The sequence below is a fragment of the Podarcis erhardii genome, assembly GCF_964252035.2.
Source record: "Podarcis erhardii genome assembly, chromosome: 14".
In the NCBI taxonomy this organism is placed as follows: domain Eukaryota; kingdom Metazoa; phylum Chordata; class Lepidosauria; order Squamata; family Lacertidae; genus Podarcis; species Podarcis erhardii.
In genome coordinates, this window is record NC_138503.1 from 2,688,988 (window position 1) to 2,712,181 (window position 23,194).

Below are 23,194 nucleotides of genomic sequence, written 5' to 3' on the forward strand. Positions count from 1 at the left end.
TAAAAATATGAGGAAATCTTGATGAAATTGCAACCTTATTTGAAGAAAAAAAAGCAACTGCTAATAACTTGTCTCTGTCTATTTTTATAAGGGAAACAACTGATATTCTGGTCTTCATTGGTGAAAAATAATTTACCATCTTGCGTCTATTACTCCCCTCCCCCCCTTTTTTTTGGAGATATGGAGGCTCATTTTGAACAGTTGATAGAATCTTCAGGTTGGATCCAACGTAGCACTGAGTTAGAATTACTTAGCAACATATTCGTTCCACTGGGGAAATCTTTGGGGCTGGCAGAGCAAGAGTAGTGCAAGAGAATGCTCAAGCAGGTTGGTGGTAATTTTGTTGCATAATAGATTGTGCAATCTGTTGCGCAGCTACTTTCCGCTAGTGCAGCTCTTGCATTGGATCCCTTTGTTGCACAACAAGAGCCCTTGCGCTAGAAGACGGAGAGCGTTGGATGCAGCCCATGGAGTTGGAAGGGTCCCTGAAAGCCAGCTAGTCCAACCCCACTTGTCAGCAATGCGTAACAGGGAGTTTAGGCAATAATCAAGTGTATTGTTATAAGGGCCAGCCAGCCCAAAAGTGAAGCCTCGGGCTGCGGAATCCCGGGCACCTCACCCGTCCATGCGACTGCTGTCAGGTTTGTGCGGCCGGGCTGCCATCTCATGGGAGTTCCACAGCATCTCGCAGAACTCACTCAGAGTGACCATTATAGCTGTGTGACCTCAGTAAGCGAGGCAATGGTGGTGGGGAGATGGCACCGGTGAGTTTCACCTCAGGTGGCAAAATGGGATGGGCCACCCATGAGCCTTATGTTCACCTGTGAAATGTTGTAAGGTACGTAATAAAGCTTTTCAAAAAAATACTTTGAAGACTGAATCCAAGCAATAGAAGTAGGAAACTGTGTGGTGGTTAAAAACAAAGATGAAGAATGTTGGAGGGAGCAGGGATGGAGTCCGGATAGTTTCTTTTTTTAAGCATGAGATATGTTCATGAGTTACCAATTGCCATAGTAACCTAATGCAGTTTACATAATTCTGCATTTGATTATTCCCTTCCTGACAGAGAGCAGCAAGCCTGCCACATTGCTCTTCTTCCTCTTGCTTTGAATCAAGGCTAGTCTTGTGGGTGAATGACCCCCTCCTGCACAAACAGAGGCTCCACATAAGGGTTCAGTGTAACTTCCCCTTGCATGGTAGATTATCTCCCAATTAGCGACTCCCTTGCCAGTAGGGATGTCACAAGATGTTGAACAGGGATGCTCACCGAAGTGAACACTGCCTGCTTCATCCTGCAGGTAGATTCAGAGTGTGCCACACGGCAGAATACCTGCCCCAAATCTGTTTGCATTCATGCACTCTCTTGCAGCTTTAGTGATAGAGATTGTGCAAAGTGGCAGACCAGGCAGCATCATAATCCATGCCTTGCAGAGTGTTGTCAGGAGCTGCATCAAACAATTCTGTATGGAACTGTTATCAACTATTTTGGGCCAGTGTCCGAGGTCACTGCATTCTTTGAAATCACTGACTTTGCTTCCAGTTTCATGTTTCTGCTCTGTCTCTGCTCGTTCCACGAAACTTTCATGTTGACCACTGTGATCATCATCTGTATCAAAAGTATTAACACTGAGTTGAATATTGCTAGAAAGTGCACAAACTGTGGGAGCTCTATCACTGGTTTCAATGGTGTTTGCTTGACTTGTTTCAACTGTAGGTGTAGACAAACTTGTCATTACAAAATAGTTTTTTGACATTGATAATTTTCATCACATCACTTTTCCCTTTAAGTACTTTTGTGAACTCAATTTATTCATTTAGGGTCTTAACCTCTGTTAAAAGTGGGGGAAAATCTGTGCTACGGACTCGCAAACTTTGAGATTGTTGAAATATATATGGGCCTTGCAGAGCCAGGCAGAGGCCCGGGCCAGGTAGATAATGTGCCCCCCCTTTTTTTTACCCTGGGGCTAACTGAAGTCTTATAAATAAGTAAGTATAAAAATAATTTTTACAAAAGTTATGCTGACAAATAATTTTATTTCAAGGCTTGAACCGTATCTGAATATAAAGACAAAATGGAAAATTGTTGTTGTTGTTGTTGTTTAGTCATTTAGTCGTGTCCGACTCTTCGTGACCCCCTGGACCAGAGCATGCCAGGCACTTCTGTCTTCCACTGTCTCCTGCAGTTTGGTCAGACTCATGTTTGTAGCTTCGAGAACACTGTCCAACCATCTCATCCTCTGTCATCCCCTTCTCCTTGTGCCCTCAATCTTTCCCAACATCAGGGTCTTTTCCAGGGAGTCTTCTCTTCTCATGAGGTGGTCAAAGTATTGGAGCCTCAGCTTCACGATCTGTCCTTCCAGTGAGCACTCAGGGCTAATTTCCTTAAGAATGGATGCGTTTGTTCTTCTTGCTGTCCATGGGACTCTCAAGAGTCTCCTCCAGCACCATAATTCAAAAGCATCAATTCTTCGGCGATCAGCCTTCTTTATGGTCCAGCTCTCACTTCCATACATCACTACTGGGAAAACCATGGCTTTAACTATACGGACCTTTGTTGGCAAGGTGATGTCCCTGCTTTTTGAGACGCTGTCTAGGTTTGCCATCGCCTTTCTCCCAAGGAGCAGGCGTCTTTTAATTTCGTGACTGCTGTCACCATCTGCAGTGAACATGGAGCCCAAGAAAGTAAAATCTCTCACTGCCTCCCTTTCTTCCCCTTCTATTTGCCAGGAGGTGATGGGCCCAGTGGCCATGAGCTTCGTTTTTTGATGTTTGAGCTTCAGATCATATTTTGCGCTCTCCTCTTTCACCCTCATTAAAAGGTTCTTTAATTCCTCCTCACTTTCTGCTATCAAGGTTGTGTCATCTGCATATCTGAGGTTGTTGATATTTCTTCCGGCAATCTTAATTCCGGCTTGGGATTCATCCAGCCCAGCCTTTCGCATGATGAATTCTGCATATAAGTTAAATAAGCAGGGAGACAATATGCAGCCTTGCCGTACTCCTTTCCCAATTTTGAACCAATCAGTCGTTCCATATCCAGTTCTAACTGTAGCTTCTTGTCCCACATAGAGATTTCTCAGGAGACAGATGAGGTGATCAGGCACTCCCTTTTCTTTAAGAACTTGCCATAGTTTGCTGTGGTCGACACAGTCAAAGGCTTTTGCATAGTCAATGAAGCAGAAGTAGATGTCTTTCTGGAACTCTCTAGCTTTCTCCATAATCCAGCGCATGTTTGCAATTTGGTCTCTGGTTCCTCTGCCTCTTCTAAATCCAGCTTGCACTTCTGGGAGTTCTCGGTCCACATACTGCTTAAGCCTGCCTTGTAGAATTTTAAGCATAACCTTGCTAGCGTGTGAAATGAGTGCAATTGTGCGGTAGTTGGAGCATTCTTTGGCACTGCCCTTCTTTGGGATTGGGATGTAGACTGATCTTCTCCAGTCCTCTAGCCACTGCTGAGATTTCCAAACTTGCTGGCATATTGAGTGTAGCACCTTAACAGCATCATCTTTTAAAATTTTAAATAGTTCAGCTGGAATGTCATCACTTTCACTGGCCTTTCTAAGTGCTTTCTAAGGCCCATTTGACTTCATTCTCCAGGATGTCTGGCTCAAGGTCAGCAACCACACTACCTGGGGTGTACGAGACATCCATATCTTTCTGGTATAATTCCTCTGTGTATTCTTGCCACCTCTTCTTGATGTCTTCTGCTTCTGTTAGGTCCTTACCACTTTTGTCCTTTATTATGGTAATCTTTGTACGAAATGTCCCTTTCATATCTCCAATTTTCTTGAACAGATCTCTGGTTCTTCCCATTCTGTTGTTTTCCTCTATTTCTTTGCATTGCTCGTTTCAGAAGGCCTTCTTGTCTCTCCTTGCTATTTTTTGGAAATCTGCATTCAATTTCCTGTATCTTTCACTATCTCCCTCGCATTTTGCTTGCCTTCTCTCCCCCACTATTTGTATGGCCTCGTTGGACAGCCACTTTGCTTTCTTGCATTTCCTTTTAATTGGGATGGTTTTCGTTGCTGCCTCCTGTATAATGTTGCGAGCCTCCATCCATAGTTCTTCGGGCACTCTGTCCACCAAATCTAAATCCTTAATGTTGTAACGTGGGGTTTGTGATTTCTGCTCTCTTGACATAATATGCTGGAGACAGTTCTCTAGTAACACTTCTTTATTAAAGCAAACAAGACTGGGGCCTGAGGAGGGGAGAGCTACATTTATAGGGACAGGGAACTAGCTAGAAGGATACATTTTGGAGGGAACAATATCAGGCAATCACAGTCCTGCCTTTTGGAGGAAACCAATAAGACAGAGGATCCAAATACAGCAGCTTAAATGAACCAATAGTAGCTGTACCCTCTGGAACCAAAAGGCAGTTACTTTACCCTAATGCAAATACAGACAATAATAATACAGATATAAAATCCTTTGACTCAATACACAACACTTAAACCTGTTCCTCACTTCCACTGTGTATTCATAAGGGATTTGACTTAGATTGTATCTTACCGGCCCAGTGGTTTTCCCTACTTTCTTCAGTTTAAGCTTGAATTTTGCTATAAGAAGCTGATGATCTGAGCCACAGTCCAGGTCTTGTTTTTGCTGACTGTATAGAGCTTCTCCATCTTTGGCTGCAGAAAATATAATCAATCTGATTTCGATGCTGCCCATCTGATGTTGTCCATGTGTAGAGTCGTCTCTTGTGTTGTTGGAAAAGAGTGTTTGTGATGACCAGCTTGTTCTCTTGACAGAACTCTATTAGCCTTTGCCCTGCTTCGTTTTGAACTCCAAGGCCAAACTTGCCAGTTGTTCCTTTTATCTCTTGACTCCCTACTTTAGCATTCCAATCCCCTATAATGAGAAGAACATCCTTCTTTGGTGTCTTTTCTATAAGGTGTTGTAAGTCTTCATAGAATTGGTCAATTTCAGTTTCTTCAGCACCTGTGGTTGGTGCATAAACTTGGATTACTGTGATGTTAAAAGGTCTGCCTTGGATTCGTATCGAGATCATTCTATCATTTTTGAGATTGCATCCCAATACAGCTTTTGCCACTCTTTTGTTGACTATGAGGGCCACTCCATTTCTTTTACGGAATTCTCGCCCACAGTAGTAGATATGATAGTCATCCAAACTGAATTCGCCCATTCCCGTCCATTTTAGTTCACTGATGCCCGGGATGTCAATATTTATTCTTGCCATCTCATGTTGTCCACATCCAATTTACCATGGTTCATGGTTCTTACATTCCAGGTTCCTATGCAATATTTTTCTTTACAGCATTGGACTTTCCTTTCGCTTCCAGGCATATCCGCAACTGAGCGTCCTTTCGGCTTTGGCCCAGCCGCTTCATCAGCTCTGGATCTACTTGTACTTGTCCTCCGCTCTTCCTCAGTAGCATGTTGGATGCCTTCCGACCTGAGGGGCTCATCTTCCAGCCTCATAACTTTTATATGCCTGTTGTCTTTGTCCATGGAGTTTTCTTGGCAGGGATACTGGAGTGGCTTGCCGGTTCCTGCTCCAGGTGGATCATGTTTGGTCAAAACTCTCCACTATGACCTGTCCATCTTGGGTGGCCCTGCACGGCATAGCTCATAGCTTCTCTGAGTTATTCAAGCCCCTTCACCACAGCAAGGCAGTGATCCATGAAGGGGAAAATGGAAAATATAGATATACAATAGTGCTTTTTAAAAATACATAGGGAAAAGGATTATTTTAAGTATTTACATTTAAAAATGCTTTCTTGGCTTTCTTTTCTTTCTTCTCCAGTCTTTATGGAAAATTCATGAAAACCAAGAAAGTGCTCTTCAATTTCAAAACTTTTAGCTTCCCTCCTCACATATCTGCTGATGAATGATAACTGTTCTTGGTGAGAGCAATCAGGGGTTGCATCAACAGCCATCGCAAAATACTTAGCTTCTTGTATTTCTTGAATGATACTCCTCTGGACGAATGACCCACAAATTTCAATAAACTCATTTTGAATTCTACTTGATAGGTAGTGTACTTGGAGTCTTACACCATTCTTCTGTGCATTTTGTCCTTGTGCAACATGTTCCTCTAATAATGAATCGTATTTACTGAGGAGCTCAACTAAACCCAAAAAGTTACCATTATGACAATCACCAAGTCATTCAGAAGAATCAAGGAAAGGGAGAGAAAAACAGGATAATGTCAAGGATGCATTGAAGTATTTTCTTCCATTTAGTGCTTTCAGCCTTGAGCTGGTCAACAACGTAATTGTCAACTGCAGAACCACATAGAGCAGCTCTACTTGACATTTTCCACGTAATATAGTTTTCTTTATGTAAGTTAGAATTTTCATGGCTAGGAATTCGATCCTTTAATTTTCTCCATCCTTTCTGTATACTCCATCCTGGATGATCTGTTAATGCACTCTCATTAGTCATAACTCCCCCTTAGAGAACAACAACAACAACAACAACAACAAAAAGTGAAAAGGATCTAGGAGTCTTGGTTGACCACAAACTTGACATGAGCCAACAGTGTGACGCGGCAGCTAAAAAAGCCAATGCAATTCTGGGCTGCATCAATAGGAGTATAGCATCTAGATCAAGGGAAGTAATAGTGCCACTGTATTCTGCTCTGGTCAGACCTCACCTGGAGTACTGTGTCCAGTTCTGGGCACCACAGTTCAAGAAGGACACTGACAAACTGGAACGTGTCCAGAGGAGGGCAACCAAAATGGTCAAAGGCCTGGAAACGATGCCTTATGAGGAACGGCTAAGGGAGCTGGGCATGTTTAGCCTGGAGAAGAGGAGGTTAAGGGGTGATATGATAGCCATGTTCAAATATATAAAAGGATGTCACATAGAGGAGGGAGAAAGGTTGTTTTCTGCTGCTCCAGAGAAGCGGACACGGAGCAATGGTTCCAAACTACAAGAAAGAAGATTCCACCTAAACATTAGGAAGAACTTCCTGACAGTAAGAGCTGTTCGACAGTGGAATTTGCTGCCAAGGAGTGTGGTGGAGTCTCCTTCTTTGGAGGTCTTTAAGCAGAGGCTTGACAACCATATGTCAGGAGTGCTCTGATGGTGTTTCCTGCTTGGCAGGGGGTTGGACTCGAGGGCCCTTGTGGTCTCTTCCAACTCTAGGATTCTATGATTCTATGATTCCATCACGTTCGCGGCGCCCTGGCTGCTGGAACCTTGGTCGCCTCCACCCACCCGGCGCCCCTTCCACGCTCCTCTGCGGAGCCCATTGCAGGCCCCAGGTACCCCGGACGCCGGGAAGCTTTTCTCTGGCGCTGCCAGCCAGGGCACCAGGGAAGCCGCCCACCTCTGCCTTTGCGCCTCCGCGTTCACCCCAGTGCATCCCCTGCAGTTGTGAATATGCTGACCGAGGCCCCCTTTGGAATGGGGGGCCCGGGCCAAGTGGCCCATATGCCCCCCCCCCGTCTGGGCCTGTATATACTGTATATATTAAAAATCAGCTTGAGTTGTGTGACTCAAACTGGGTGTACCAGACCCAATTTTTTTAAGCAATGTGGACTAAAGTCATTTCTGAGGCCCTTCTGGGATGAGGGGTCCCGAAGCTTTCATAGTTGATTCCCCTCCCACCTGTGTTTTCATTTGTTCAAACTGAACTTGTTCAAAGTGAGCATTAATAAAAGCTATTCAAGTTAATAAATGAAACAAATAACATTTCTTCCATTCCAGAAGAATAGAAGTATAGAAATTTATCTTGTTCTTCAATCTGAAGAGCCGAAATTCGCCCAGACAAGCAAACTTTCCCCTCTTTCTTTAGTAGTATGAAGAGGAAAGCAAGCACCGGAGAACTTGCTTCTTCTCTGGTTGATGGATACGTTTGGGCTGGTCTCTTCCATGCACCTGTGAAAAGCAGGGGTTGCATTTTTAACAACAGAACAAACACATACCCACCAGTTTCTGTTTAAGATGTTTGTTAGCTCCTTATGATCAAGAGTGGTATCAGTTTGGTTTGATGATTTGACCACTAGATGGTACTATATTCATATAATTAAGTAACTTGGATACTGTACTAGCCATTCAAAGCGTGGCTGGATCGAGGGAAGGAAGGCACCACATAAATTTCCCATTGGCAGATTTTTAACATCAACGGTCACAAATTGCTCAGCTGAACATTCATTTTCTCATTTGAAATATATTAAAAATCCCAACAGAACAACTCTGCAGCAAGGAAGGCTGGATGCCTTATCTCTACTATGTGTAGAAGCAAATGCATTACATAAGATTAGTTTTGAGGATCTGATCAAGCACTTTGCAATTAGAAAAAGTTGCAGAAAAAGTTTAAAATATAAATAAAGTGGAAGTATACAAAAATAAACATTATTTTCCATCTTACTGTAGGTTTTATTTATTGTGGTTTATTATTGTTAATAAGTTGAATTAGATATATATGGGGGCACCGAAATCATTTAAGTGCTTAGGGCCTCTAAAGGTTGTAATCCAGCCCTGTTAACATTTGTTTTCTGCAAAAAAACTTTTTTTTATTCTCTGCTATGCTCCTATGTGACTTCCATCAGTGTGTTTTGTTTCCACTTCCTTAAGCAGATTCTAAAGACTGGAGCACTGAGGAAGAGTGAGTGATATGTGCTTTTCCTTCCACTGCCTCTACTTTTCTTCCTGCATCACAGTGGGTTGGACTAGGTGACTCTCAGGGTCCCCTCCAACTGTACAGTTCTATGGTTCTATGACCACGTACAGGACAGGAGGAAGGGTGTGGATGTCTCAACCCAGGGAGGTGCATGTTCTGTCACTGCGTCAGGGGAAAGTACATTGCCTTGTGGGGCTGATATGACACCCCCCCCCCAATGCTCTCTCCATTCAATACACAGTAGGAAGGAATAGGGAGTGATGGGAAAGGAAGTGTTACTCGTGCTCCTTAGAAAAGGATGGGAACCTTTTCCAGTCCAAGGGGCTGCGTTCCCTCATGGGCCATCTTCCAAGGACTACATGCCAGTGTTGGGCAGATCGAGCCAAAGTGGGTGGCTCTAGAGGACAAAGCGGGCAGAGCAATGGGTACGACTCTCATTTTTGTATAGGAGGCTACATTCTAACCACGCAAAAATCAAAGGTTTCTACTCACACCCACATCTCTTCATCCTTCTTCCAGGCAAGAAAGAGGCATTATCACACTTCTATCTTTATTTTGGAGGACAGAGTGTTAATAATGGAGAAGAAATTGCCATTTCTCACTTAAGGCAGGTTCTCTGTGTGCCCATTTGGTCATATCACTTGGCTTTTAAATGATGCAACTTGGACACATACATTAGGTGTACCTCTAATTTGCACTCCTCTAAAGCAAACAACAGGGGCAGGAGTACTTGCAAAAAAAGGAAAAAAGTCAAGCCTTGTCTTTCTGTTCAGAATGCATGGATGTATTTCTATGAGGATATCCTTGCAGTCTGTTCCTCATCAAGATCCCTCGTGTGGGGTATCTCCCCACCCCACAGATAATATTCCAAGCCAATGTCATTCAGAATGGAAGAAGGTAGAAAAGCCTCTTCCTTGCCAAAAGCTAATAAAATACATTTTCTGCCTTTCTCTAAACACCTCCATCTCTATATGACCCATCTCTTCTGCCAGAGCAAACATTGCACAATTACCAACATCCCTGATCTGTCCTGTTATTTGGGGGTTTAAATGCTGTGTAGTTCCTAGTGCAAAGTCAGCAGTTAAGATCAGCAGCTGGCAAGCCTGTAAGTGGTTTCTGGGGGGAAATTTGCATCTTCATTTTAGCTCCGTAAATATGCAATGACTGATGGCTGTAACACTGATCTGGAGTGTAGTAGTTTCCTTTCATAGCCTGAGACACGTGATTCGCTTGCAGCAACAACGAAGGCTGTCCTTGCATTACCCAGTATGGATGTTGCTCTGGGGAAGGCTCTGGCTTCTGGTTTCACCCATGGTTAGGTCAAGGTGAATCGCTGAAAGAGGAAGGCATTTGTCTCTGTTTGCTACCTTGAACAGCTGTGCCAAGATTATGCTCAGCACTACAGAGGCAAAGAGGAGGGAGGAGCTGGTAATCCTATCAGGATGTATATCCTTCCCTGGATCTCTCCTGAAAGGAATACTCATCCTATCCTTTTGGGTTTCCTTCTCGATGCCATGGATATACAAAACTGCTGCTATTTCATACTGTCTTCCCACATCTAAAAAAGTTTTCTTTAAATATTGTTTTCAACTACTGTAATTGTATTTAACAATTTTTTTTAGAAAGGGATAGCTTAATTATACCTTATAGTGTCCCCTGAATTCAACTGGGCTCATCCCCATGTAAGTGTGTTTAATACTGTAGCCTTTCTTTCTTTCTTTCTTTCTTTCTTTCTTTCCCATCCTTCAACCTCAGGTCCCAGACCAGGTTACAATATTAAAACACAGTATTAAAAATGGTTTAAAACAACTTACAATCACAGAAATAAGATGGATCTTAAAAAATCATTTAATTCATTTTTATACCCCTTTTCAAGAGAAAGCCTTTCCAAGGTGTCTAGCAATATTATTTTCTTTACGACTCCCACACCCACCCACCCTTTATTTATTTTTATTTGTTACATTTGTATCCCATTCTTTTCTCTAAGGAGTTCAAGGTGGCCTACATGGTTCTCTCCCCCCCCCATTTAATCCTGGTGCGCTAGGTTAGGCTGAGATTGGCCCAAGGTCACCCAGTGAGATTCATGGTCAAGCAGGAATTTGAGCCCTGGTCTCCTAGGTATTAGTATGACACTCTAACCACTACACTACACTGTCTCTCATGTGATAATTGTGTGATTGTGGCCTGTTACAACGCAATTTAAAACAATTCCAAGCAATAAAGAGTGTTTGAGAAGAAACATACTGCACTGAAGATCACTCATAAAAACACTGATGGAGCATCCCTTAACGTCCAATTGCGGTGGCAGCTACCATCTCAGAAGTACCAAGGCAAACAGATAGGTCTTTTGCTGGAACTGAAATGCCAAAAAAGTGCCTCCAGTTGGATGGCATTTCACAGTCATGGCACCACCACAGAGAAGGCACCATTTATGCCACTACCCAGTATATCTCCTCTGGTGATGAGGCATTGAAAAGAGCCTCCCTCTGAGGACTTGGGCAGGTGGCCACACACAGAGGTCTTTCCAGGTTAACACCAGCACCTTAAATGCAGCCAATGTAGATATGAGTGATAAATGTGCAAGTAATAAATAGTTAAAACAGCAAAAAGGAAGGTAGTAAAATACACCATCATAAAACCTCTAAAGCAGAAATGACGAACCAGCTTGGAAGCAATAATTCCGACTCTTTGGTGAATGCAAAATAGATATTGCATGCTTTTAACCAGGTTCCCTGTCCTCCCGCACACTTGCAACCACTGTCACACTGACTGATCTGTAAACATCATGGATCTGCTGCTTCCCAGTAGTGCATAAACATGGAGCCGGGGCATGAATCATTATGGATCGTCCTAATTTTTACAAGAGAACCTCTCCAAACCACTATCAAAACCAGCAATGCCTCCATGTTTCCAGATGTAGTCTCTGTTTTTTTATAACCTTAGTTTTAAAAAATCTTACATAGAAATCATGAAGATCTATGAGGACATGTGCTTGTGTGATTGTGTGATTTTCACTATATAGGCAATCACTGGGAGCTTGAATTTGATGGTGGTTTGGGGGGGGGGCTCCATGTAATTTTTTTTTAAAAAATAATTTTATTATTAAAATAATTCAACATTAATACATACATGTTATGAATATACAAACATACATTTCATACAATCCTTAAGAATATTCAGACATACCCACACTCAGTCCCACAAGTACTTCCTTTTCCCACCACCATCCCTCACCCCTCACCCCACCCTTGTGATAAACTTCCAATCTACTCAATTGCAATTTATTTCCACTTCTATTACTTTCTTTCACATACTTTTAAACCAATTTTCTGCTTCTTTTTCTGTTTCACATTGTTATCCACCTTATTTAGTATTTCAGTATTTATAACGGAACTTGTTTATTCTAATAGGAGTTCTGATTTTTCAATATAATTTTGCAAGCAAGTATCCTTTAAACACCTTCCAGTCCTTGTCTATTTTCTCTTTTGATATCCTTCCAATTTCTCCCATTGTTTTGGATATATTGTAATACTCCAATAATTTGGCAAGCCACTCTGTTTTTGTCGGTATAATACCACTTTTCCAATTTTTTGCAACCAATAGCCTTGTGGCTACTGTTGCGTATAAATATAATGTCTTGTCTTCTTTCTTTAGACTTCCTGGTACTATTCCCAATAGAAAGCCTTCTGATGTTTTCCTAAATGAATATCTAAACATTTTTTTTCATTTCATTGTGTATTCTTTCCCAAAATTGTTTGATTTTTAAACAATTCCACCATATATGCATCATAGTACCTTTTTCAGTGTTGCATCGCCAGCAGACATCGCTACAATTTTTATTCATTTCTGCTATTCTTTCAGGTGTTAAATACCATCTATGTTGTATTTTAAGGTAATTTTCTTTCAATAAATAACACATAGTGAATTTCGTATCTTCTTTCCACAATTTTCCCCATTGTTCGAGCATAATATTTTCCCTAATATCTTGCGCCCATTTAATCATGGATGCTTTAACCAGTTCATCCTTGGTTTCCCACTCTAAGATCAGATTATATAATTTAGATTTTTTAAATATTTTTCTTGTGTTAAATATTTATTGAATTTTGATATTTCTTTTTCAAATCCTATCTTTTTGTCTTTCGCTAATCTATACTTAATTTGAATATATTGGAACCAATCACTAATATGAGCTTTAATTTCTGTATAATCCTTTAATTCCAATTCTCCGTTTTCTTCCTTTAATACAATTTTATAAGTAGCCCAATTTTCTTTCATATTTAATTTTTTCACTGCGACAATTTCTGCCGCCGATGCCCACCAAGGAGTTTTCGGTTCTAGGAGTCTTTTATATTTTTCCCATATTTTGTATATAGACTTTCTGACTATATGCCCTAGGAAGCCTTTATGTACTTTGACTTTTTCATCTATTAGATAGGCATGCCATCCAAATCTCGTCTCTACTCCCTCTAAATACAATACATCCGAATTGTCTAATTTAATCCATTCTTTTAGAGGGGGGCTCCATGTAAAATAATCCAAATTAAAGATTTCACACTGGATCTAACTTTTACCCAAGCCCCTTGGAAGAACAAGGGCTGTGTCTGAGTGCCTACTTTCTCTCTGTTTGTCAGGGATGGGTGGGACCTACCAGGTGGGGTAGTGTCCACAACATTCTTTCAAAATCCCCCAAAGAATGGACTACAGTGAGGATGTAGATTTATTCCCATTCCCCCTGATTCCCATGCCCAATTACAACTTGCCCTATAGCCAAGTCTGAGAATCCATAACAGAAACAATCACCTATAGTTTTTGTGATTTTTGTTGTTGTTATAGCACCCTTCACAGTAAGAGCTGTTCGACAGTGGAATTTGCTGCCAAGGAGTGTGGTGGAGTCTCCTTCTTTGGAGGTCTTTAAGCAGAGGCTTGACAACCATATGTCAGGAGTGCTCTGATGGTGTTTCCTGCTTGGCAGGGGGTTGGACTCGATGGCCCTTGTGGTCTCTTCCAACTCTATGATTCTATGATTCAAGCGGAAGTCCCAGGCTGGGTTACACCAATTAGAATACAATGTCAAGATTAAAACACCTTACAATCACAGAACCAAGGTGGGTCCTGAAAATATACCTTTTGGGTGTTAAAAGCCAGTGTAAAGAGGTGCATCTGCAGCATTTGCAGAAACTGTACAATAAAGATGTTGGAAGCAGCTCTGCCGGGAGCAAGTTCTGCAAATTAGGGCTGAGCACATGTTTTCTCCGGGGCATCACCACCCCTGAGTTTCTGAGGGCAGTGGGACAACTAGTAGCCTCCCCTCTGCCAATCTCAACACCGAGAGGAGGTAGTCAGGGAAGGAGGTCGTCTTCCCAGAACTGGGGACCGGAGTCTATTAGGCTGGCTTTTCCCTGGCTCCCCTCCCTCTGTCCCTCACCCCACCCCCATGCTGAATTTGAGATTGTAAACTCCTCAGGGCAGGGGCCTGCCCTCTTGTATTCTATGCAAACAAACAAATCCAAGATCTCCAAGTCCACAAACAGATTATGCAAGGTATTAAATTTTGAAATGCTATATAATCCTTTTAAACATAATGTTTTAAATCTTTTTAAACAGGATGCATTAACCCTGCTTTCCCCTGCACATACTCCTCTCTAGGCATTACATGTAAGTGGGGTGTCAGATGAGGGGAGGGGGGAGAGAAGTGTTTATGTTCTAAATTAGTTCATTCTTATTGGGCTTTAACAAAGCCAGAGGGCAAAAGAAGTGGGATATATAACTAGTTCATTTGAAAAGCAAGGTGTGTGTGTGTGTCCCTGTGGATGCCTGTGCATTAGTGGTGAAGATTTAACATCCTTAACTGAATGCTAATACCTGTCAGTTCTCAAGAGAAATGTAACATTTCTTAAGCAGACCCAGCACTGGTTTGCATCAGAAATGCCATGCTATTCAAAAGTGACCTAAATAAATTTTCACCACCCGGCCTCCCTGTTACCATCTTCTCCTGGTAGACTTTCCTTTGTCTACCGTTTGTCACAGATGGTGAATGTCAAGGTTCAAGCCATGCCAGGAGAGGGGGGCTGAGGGGGAAAAGGGCTGCCAGCAACCACAGTGTAAATGCAGACGCTGAAAAGGCTCTGAGCACAAGGCCCCTGGGCTGAATTGCAGGGTGAGGGGAGGAATCATACGCTAATCTATATTTATAGCTACAGATTGAAATCTCTGAGCAAATTAAGACGGTGGATGCATGGCTGGGGCCTCACTTGCTCTGTACTTTTGCAGAATGCCCAGCAGCTGTCAGCAAAGTGATGACCAAAATGAACCCTAGATTTAACAGAGATACAAGAGACATGAGGCCTAGTGGCTAGAGCAGGCATAGGCAACCTTCGGCCCTCCAGATGTTTTGAACTACAATTCCCATCATCCCTGACCACTGGTCCTGTTAGCTAGAGATCATGGGAGTTGTAGGCCAAAACTTCTGGAGGACCGAAGGTTGCCTGTGCCTGGGCTAGAGTGAAATAAAAGGTCTGCCTGTGGTGTGTGGCACTGTGGGTTAAACGCTGTGGGACGCGGGTGGCCCTGTGGGTTAAACCACAGAGCTTAGGACTTGCCGATTAGAAGGTTGGTGGTTCGAATCCCCGCAACGGGGTGAGCTCCCATTGCTCAGTCCCTGCTCCTGCCAACCTAGCAGTTTGAAATCACATCAAAGTGCAAGTAGATAAATAGGTACTGCTCCGGTGGAAAGGTAAACGGTGTTTCTGTGCACTGCTTTGGTTTTCCAGAAGCAGCTTAGTCACGCTGGCCACATGAAGCTGTATGCCAGCTCCCTCAGCCAGTAAAGCGAGATGAGCGCCGCAACCCCAGAGTTGGCCACGACTGGACCTAATGGTCAGGGGTCCCTTGACCTGTGGTGTGTGATGCATAATGGCCCCTGTTTCACACATGTGAGTCATCTCTGAGCTGCTTCTCAGAATACCTACGTGGTGCCACATCTTCCTTCAAATTGCTCCTCAAAATTCACTGTTCATTAAACCTTTGGCACAACCCCCAGATGCCATCCTGGACTGTAACTCAGCCTATGAAGGAACCACATCTTGCTTCCATTATCATATATACTAATTTCAAATGCATTCACAGAGTGCCCATCCCCAAAGCTCAGTGATGGCGAACCTTTTAGAGACCGAGTGCCCAAACTGCAACCCAAAACCCACTTATTTATTGCAAAGTGCCGACGCAGCAATTAAACCTGAATACTGACATTTTAGTTTAGAAAAAGCAACTCATACATTAACATCTTTTGTCTTAAAAGAAAAACAGAACAATAGAGCTTTCAATGATGCAAACAACTTTTTACTGAAAGGTAAAAGTTTGCATTTGGCATGCTTTTGAACAATTAATGTGATTTTTGATGTTGTACGCATGCTGATAGTTTGTCTAACCTTGCTGAACTCAAGGCGGCTTACTCCCGAGTAGGAACAACAGACTGGTGGGAGGCCCTGGCGCATCAAAAGTTGATGCCTGCTCAGCCCCTCGCTCGCCCACCAGGGTTACTAGGGCTCTCAGTGCGCCCGAGAGCAGAGAAGGCGGGTCAGGCACAACCAGGCATGATGGTGGGGAGGCGGAGCCAGCTCAGAGGCGGCCGTCAGGCTTGGTGGCAGGTGGACTTGAGTAGTGGAGGCGCAGGCTTTGGGTGGAGTGGCAGTTTCCTGGCAAAAGCCCTCCTCTTATCCCCCCCCCGGCGCGGCCCTGAGGGTGAAAATGGTGCCCTAGCAGCGCTGGCACCATGCTGGAAGCGGCCAGGAGCCTCCTGCAGTGCTGGAGCGCCAGTTTCACCCCCTGGCTACAGCCCTGCTGGGGAGACAGCACGCGTGCCCACAGAGAGGCCTCTGAGTGCCCCCTGGCATGCGTGCCACAGGTTCGCCACCACTGCTATAGCCCAAATCACTGTGGTATCAAACCTGTCCTTTAATTTCTCAGACGTTTTCTTCATCCACAACAGAGACTTCTGTTTTTCTGCCTCATTTGTAGGCCTCTTTAAAATTTATTTGTAATTTTGATGGGTGCCAGGTTGGTCTTACCTTGGTAATCTTGTGAGGTGTCTTTGTTTGTGTTTTCTTTCCAATAATCATTTCTTCTGAAATCTGCAGCTTCCCTGCCTGCCTCTGTGCTTCTGATTTGAAAAACAAGCCCCTCGTGGGAGGCACTACTTGGTAATATCTTTCCATGTGCTTCAGTTGAAGCAGAGGGAACAGGAGAAGTTGCATGCAAAATGGCTGAGATGGGGGCAGTCACCTACCTGCCTGGACTGCCCTGTGTCCCTCACCTTATATGGTCTGTCAAACCTAGTGTGTTATGCTGACATAAAGTGTGATGGGTGGGGGAAGAAGGGGATTAGAGTTAGAACTGGGCTGAGGAACGGGGGATAGATTACAGAAAGTAGCCTATATAGGTATTTGTTTGGGGTAACATGGACCCTAGCCAGTTAACTGGTTCCTAGCCAGTTAGTCCTGGTCTCAGCTGGCCGGGGGGGGGGGAGGGGGAGCTTGTTTAAAAATAGGCCGTCCCTTCTGTCACTTGCGATAAGGAAGGGTCAGTGAGACAGTGTCAAGCGCCTTTCTGACGCTTGTGTTGGGGTGTAATCATATAAGGTCTATAAACAATGTTGTCAGTATTATTAACAACATTATTGGCTTGGTGGAGTGTTAGGCTAGGGGTGTGGGTGTTGGTATGTTCTGGCACCACCTTTATGTTCGTAAGAACAAGTCTTGCTGAAGCTTAACTGGCATGGCTTTTACTAGGGTACAACCCGTCTCCCTAACCTTTGGAGTTCTCTGAAATTTCTCTACAAGATTATACATAAAGGTCATCCAGTTGATATTGTATACTCAGACTTTCAAAACGCTTTTGATACAACCTCACCAAGGACGTCTGAGTAGTACGCTTAGCACTCATGGAAGGAGATAGAAAGGCCTCTTACGGATCAGTATCTGGTTAAGAGCAGAGAGCAGGAATAAATGGACAATCCTCCCAATGGAAGGATGTGGAAAGTGGACTCCCCAAGGATAAGTATTAGGACCTGAGATTTTAAACTTTTTTAAAAAAACATTTTTTAAATTCATTTTCACTTTTAACATTGACCATCATACATAAATCATAATTATTTAAAACAGCATTCTCAGAATCCTGGAACTCCCCCCCCCATGGTTTCCCCAGATATTCTTTTCAAACGGCATCGTATCATATTCTCCATATTTTCTTAAAACTCATTTTCTTATCATAGTTCTCGCTTCATTGCAAGTGTTTTCAAAATCCTGCCAATGTTTTCACTTGTTTACAGAGTTCTTTCAAATAACCCCATTCTTTGTTAAATTTATTGTCCTCTTGATCTCTGGTTTTCTGGGTCATTTTCGCCAGTTCGGCATAGTCCATCTTCTTTATCTGCCATTCTTCTTTTGTAGGTAGATTGTCCTTCCATCTTTGGGCAAGCAGCATCTGTACAGCTGTTGTAGCATACATAAATAGTCTCTTCTGATCATTAGGTATTTCTGGACCAAAAATACCGAGTAAGAAAGCTTCAGGGTTTTAGGTAATTTTAAACATTTTTTTTACAAAGGTAATTTTAAACTCATTATAAATAATTTCCCAATATACCCTCTTTTTTTTGGCATGTCCACCACATGTGGTAAAATGTGCCTTCTTTCTCTGTGATTATTAACTTTTTCATAGATGATCTAGAGATGGGGTGAGCAGTGAAGCAGCTAAGTTTGCTGATGATACCAAATTGTTCAGAGTGGTTAAAACAAGTAGAAATTGTGAGGAGTTCCAAAAGGATTTCTCCAAACTGGGTGAATGGGCAGTAAAATGGCAAATATAATGCAAGCAAGTGTAATGTTGTGCATTGGGAAACAAATCCTAATTTCACATATATATGGAAATGAAATCGGAACGGGTGGTTACTATTCAGGCATGAGACTGATGGGTTATCCCGCTGAAGATATTGACCTAGCTGAGAAAAAAGGTGAATTCCATGTTAGGAATCATTATTAAAGGGGGATTAAAAATAAAGCTGCCAATATCATAATGCCATTATACAAATCTGTGGTGTTACCACGTATGGAATAGTATGTACAGTTTTGGTTGCCTTTCCTCAAAAAGGGTCCAGTGGTACCTCGGGTTGCAGATGCTTCAGGTTACAGATGCTTCAGGTTACAGACTCCACTAACCCAGAAATAGTACCTCGGGTTAAGAACTTTGCTTCAGGATGAGAACAGAAATCATGCTCCGGTGGCGTGGCAGCAGTGGGAGGCCCCATTAACTAAAGTGGTGTTTCAGGTTAAGAACAGTTTCAGGTTAAGAACAGACCTCTGGAACGAATTAAGTTCTTAACCCGAGGTACCACTGTATTGTAGAGTTGGGAAAGGTTCAGAAAAGGCCAACGGAAATGATCAAGAGGCTGGAGCAATGCTCTTGTGAAGAAAGGTTACAACATTTGGGACTTTTTAGATATGGGGAGGACGCAATATGGGTGTACAAGAACATGTATGATGTGGCAAAAGTGGACATGGAGAAAGGTTAATTCCTCTCTCATAATCCTAGAACTGTGGCCATCCCATGAAGCTGCATGTTGGAAGAGAAAAGGCAGGGCAGATCAAAGAGCATCTCCTTCACAAGTGCATTGTTAAACTATGGAATCTGCTCTCACAGGTTGCAGTACTTGCCAGCAACGGGGATGTTTTAAAGGGGATTTAGGTAAATTCATAGCAGGCCTTTGTTTTAGCTGATGACAAGAGTTGTGTGCTGGATGGCTGACCTTATTTCATCATGAAAGTAAAATATTGTGGTAGCAATGCACAAAATCAAATGCATGTTAACAGCAAGCACATTGCAGAAACAGTGCATGAACTGGATCCCGTCTGGTGGGCTTGGAACAAGAGAGCTGAGTCAACATTTGAAAGCTTTGCTTGCCTCGGCGCCTATAGCTAATTCTTGTTTGCCAATGAGCAGCTTTTCTCTCCCCCTCTGTGTCGCAAGCTGACCCAAAGAACTCCCCTGGCTCACTAGGTGTCAATTTAGTAAAGTGGAAGTACCAAGAATACCTAGAGTAAGATGTCAGCTGCTTTTGCACTTCCTCAAGATATTTTTGGTATATGATCCTGCAGCGAATATTTGGCACTTTTCCTTGCATTTTTAAAAAAACTTTGCAGGTTGCATTCTATTCTTCTGCAAGTTACATTTGTTAGGTTTTTCCATGAGCTGTTAGATAATGGTCCCTCTGCTGGCACCAGCCTTCCCCAATCTGGTGCCCTCCAAATGTTACTGGGCTCCAACTCCCATCAGCCCCAGGCAAGATGGAAGTTGTAGTCCAGCATTTGGAAGGTACTCAGCTGGGGGAGGCTGATTTATGCCTTATGGCGGCCAGCCTTTGGTTCACTTCTGCATAGAACTGGGCAATGACCTTACACTGAGCTTTCAGGGAGGGGGGAAAGATGAAATTACTGATTAAATATTAATAAGAATAAAATCTGCGGAGCAGGCTTACATGCAGGGTTTCTGTTTTATCTACTCTGGCTGCATACATGTTACACTTGGGGGGGGGGGGAACCATGTACTGTACGAGTGTCTTCTTTCTTTTCTTGAAATGGAGACCACAAACAGTTTCCAGATGCATGCATTGAACTGCAGAAAGACACCTTCACAGCTGAACCTAGCTTCAGGAATAAGCATTCTACCTTTGTTTCAAATGGTGGTAGAGTAGGCCCCGTGTTAGCTTTAATCATAATGATGGTTCGTAACAGTAAACCTTGGTTAACAGAGACAGAGAAATGTGGGGGAGGGATTTGTGCACAAGGGAGCAGCAGGTGGAGAGAGAGGCAGTTCGCAAGATTAGGAACCTAGGAAGCTGCATTGTATCAGATAACACTATTTGCGCATCTAGCCCAGGACCGTTCTCTCTCTCTGCCAGCAGCTCTTCAGGGTCTCTGGCAGAGGTACTGCCCACTACCTGCATCAGGGTCCTTTAGACGAGCTGCTGGGGGCTTAGCTATAAAGCTGGCATCCCTGCCTGCAAAGCAAGTGTGCTACAGCTGAGCGACGGCCCCTCCTTTCCTCTCAGCTTCTGACAAAGCCAAGCCAGCCATTGCTGAAGGCAAAATTCATGGTACTTTTACCACTCAGCTATAGTTCCTGTTTATAGGTCTGCAGCCTATTGTTAACCCTTTCAAAACGACCCTTTCAGAGTCTCATTCTGGTGTAAACACCAAGTCGGAGAGTAGCTGTGCAGAGATATTCTCCACCCCAGCCTTTTCCACATTCATGATAATGTCTGCAGAGAGTCCAGCTGCAGAGCTTTCTTCAGAACACATGGCTGTTCTCCTTCAGGTTGAATATGTAAAAAGAACCTTTGATGGTGGGTGGCAAGGGCCATCTCAGCACTGACTCGCCATCTCCTATTTGTTCTTTTTTACTCTGAAGAAGTCCCATTGTGTTCAGTGGTGCCTATTCTTTTCTTCATAAGGAAGCCATTCCATAACTCTGACTGTCATCCATTTTGTTAGTTTCCCACTCGTTCGTGCAATCCCCCTTTTCAAAACAAACTTATCAGACTAGATTTCAGTTTATCTCCACAGGTGCAGTGCACCCAGGGAGTGCCATTTTAAGCATCTGACGTAAAAAAGACCTTAGTTTTGTGGATTTTAAAATCAACTTTTGAGTCTTTAAGATAATAGTCAATATTGACCCTTCCCCCTTTTACCCTAACGTTACTGAATAATAGCTTTTATTATGATTTAAATACCACCAAATATCTTAAATATGTTTTCTGATAGATCTGGGGCAGTAAATCCCTTCTGGACATCTATCTCTGGAATTACATTGAGAGGAATAAACAGCTGTCGGGAATATAAATGCTAAATCATCAGAATGCTGACTCAGTGCTGCAGAAATCACAATATGTTCGTACAGTGCGGAGGTAACATGTCAGATAGCGGCTACTCAAATTTCCCTGCTTTGGACAGCTGTAAACACCAAATAAAAAGCTGGAACCTGAGCATGGAATTAAAAGCAAACAGTGAAGTAAGCTTTTTAAAACTTTAGCTTCTGCTAAATGCAAATACAAATGGCTGACATGAATAATCATTCAATTTCCATAGCAATTCTACACTACATGTTAAATGTATTACAAGATTATATCATGGTTCCTCCTTCATCCCACATCATGGGAATTGTAGTTTGGTGAGGCTGCTGAGAATTCTCTGGGTATATTCATACCTACAAATACCTTCCATTTCAGCACCAGTATTTTATTCATAGAATCATAGAGTTGGAAGAGACCACAAGGGCCATCGAGTCCAACCCCCTGCCAAGCAGGAAACACCATCAGAGCACTCCTGACATATGGTTGTCAAGCCTCTGCTTAAAGACCTCCAAAGAAGGAGACTCCACCACACTCCTTGGCAGCAAATTCCACTGTCGAACAGCTCTTACTGTCAGGAAGTTCTTCCTAATGTTTAGGTGGAATCTTCTTTCTTGTAGTTTGGAACCATTGCTCCGTGTCCGCTTCTCTGGAGCAGCAGAAAACAACCTTTCTCCCTCCTCTATGTGACATCCTTTTATATATTTGAACATGGCTATCATATCACCCCTTAACCTCCTCTTCTCCAGGCTAAACATGCCCAGCTCCCTTAGCCGTTCCTCATAAGGCATCGTTTCCAGGCCTTCCACCATTTTGGTTGCCCTCCTCTGGACACGTTCCAGTTTGTCCGTGTCCTTGAACTGTGGTGCCCAGAACTGGACACAGTACTCCAGGTGAGGTCTGACCAGAGCAGAATACAGTGGCACTATTACTTCCCTTGATCTAGATGCTATACTCCTATTGATGCAGCCCAGAATTGCATTGGCTTTTTTAGCTGCCGCGTCACACTGTTGGCTCATGTCAAGTTTGTGGTCAACCAAGACTCCTAGATCCTTTTCACATGTACTGCTCTCAAGCCAGGTGTCACCCATCTTGTATTTGTGCCTCTCATTTTTTTTGCCCAAGTGCAATACTTTACATTTCTCCCTGTTAAAATTCATCTTGTTTGTTTTGGCCCAGTTCTCTAATCTGTCAAGGTCGTTTTGAAGTGTGATCCTGTCCTCTGGGGTGTTAGCCACCCCTCCCAGTTTGGTGTAATCTGCAAATTTGATCAGGATGCCCTTGAGTCCATCATCCAAGTCGTTGATAAAGATGTTGAATAAGACCGGGCCCAAGACAGAACCCTGTGGCACCCCACTGGTCACTCTTCTCCAGGATGAAGAGGAACCATTGATGAGCACCCTTTGGGTTCGGTCAGTGAGCCAGTTACAAATCCACTGAGTGGTAGCATAGTCAAGTCCGCATTTTACCAGCTTCTTTACAAGAATATCATGGGGCACCTTGTCAAATGCCTTGCTGAAATCAAGGTAGGCTACATCCACTGCATTCCCTTCATCTACCAGGCTTGTAATTCTGTCAAAAAACGAGATCAGGTTAGTCTGACATGACTTATTTTTCAGAAATCCATGCTGACTATTGGTGATCACAGCATTCCTTTCTAGGAATTTTTACTCCTCCAGAAGTAAAATACTTCATGTCAG

The 23,194-nt window shown here is 43.1% G+C and overlaps 2 protein-coding genes across 2 annotated transcripts in view; one reads left to right on the forward strand and one right to left on the reverse strand.

Moving 5' to 3' along the window:
* Positions 1 to 16,728, reverse strand: part of TARS3 (threonyl-tRNA synthetase 3) — a 68,929-nt gene extending 52,201 nt beyond the window's left edge. The window contains exon 1 of the mRNA XM_081838888.1: positions 16,663 to 16,728. Coding sequence (XP_081695014.1) covers positions 16,663 to 16,713 — 51 coding nt within the window. The 5' untranslated portion in view covers positions 16,714 to 16,728. The remainder of the gene's footprint in view (positions 1 to 16,662) is intronic.
* TJP1 (tight junction protein 1) overlaps positions 1 to 23,194 on the forward strand; it is a 326,291-nt gene that overhangs the window by 7,121 nt on the left and 295,976 nt on the right. The window lies entirely within an intron of this gene.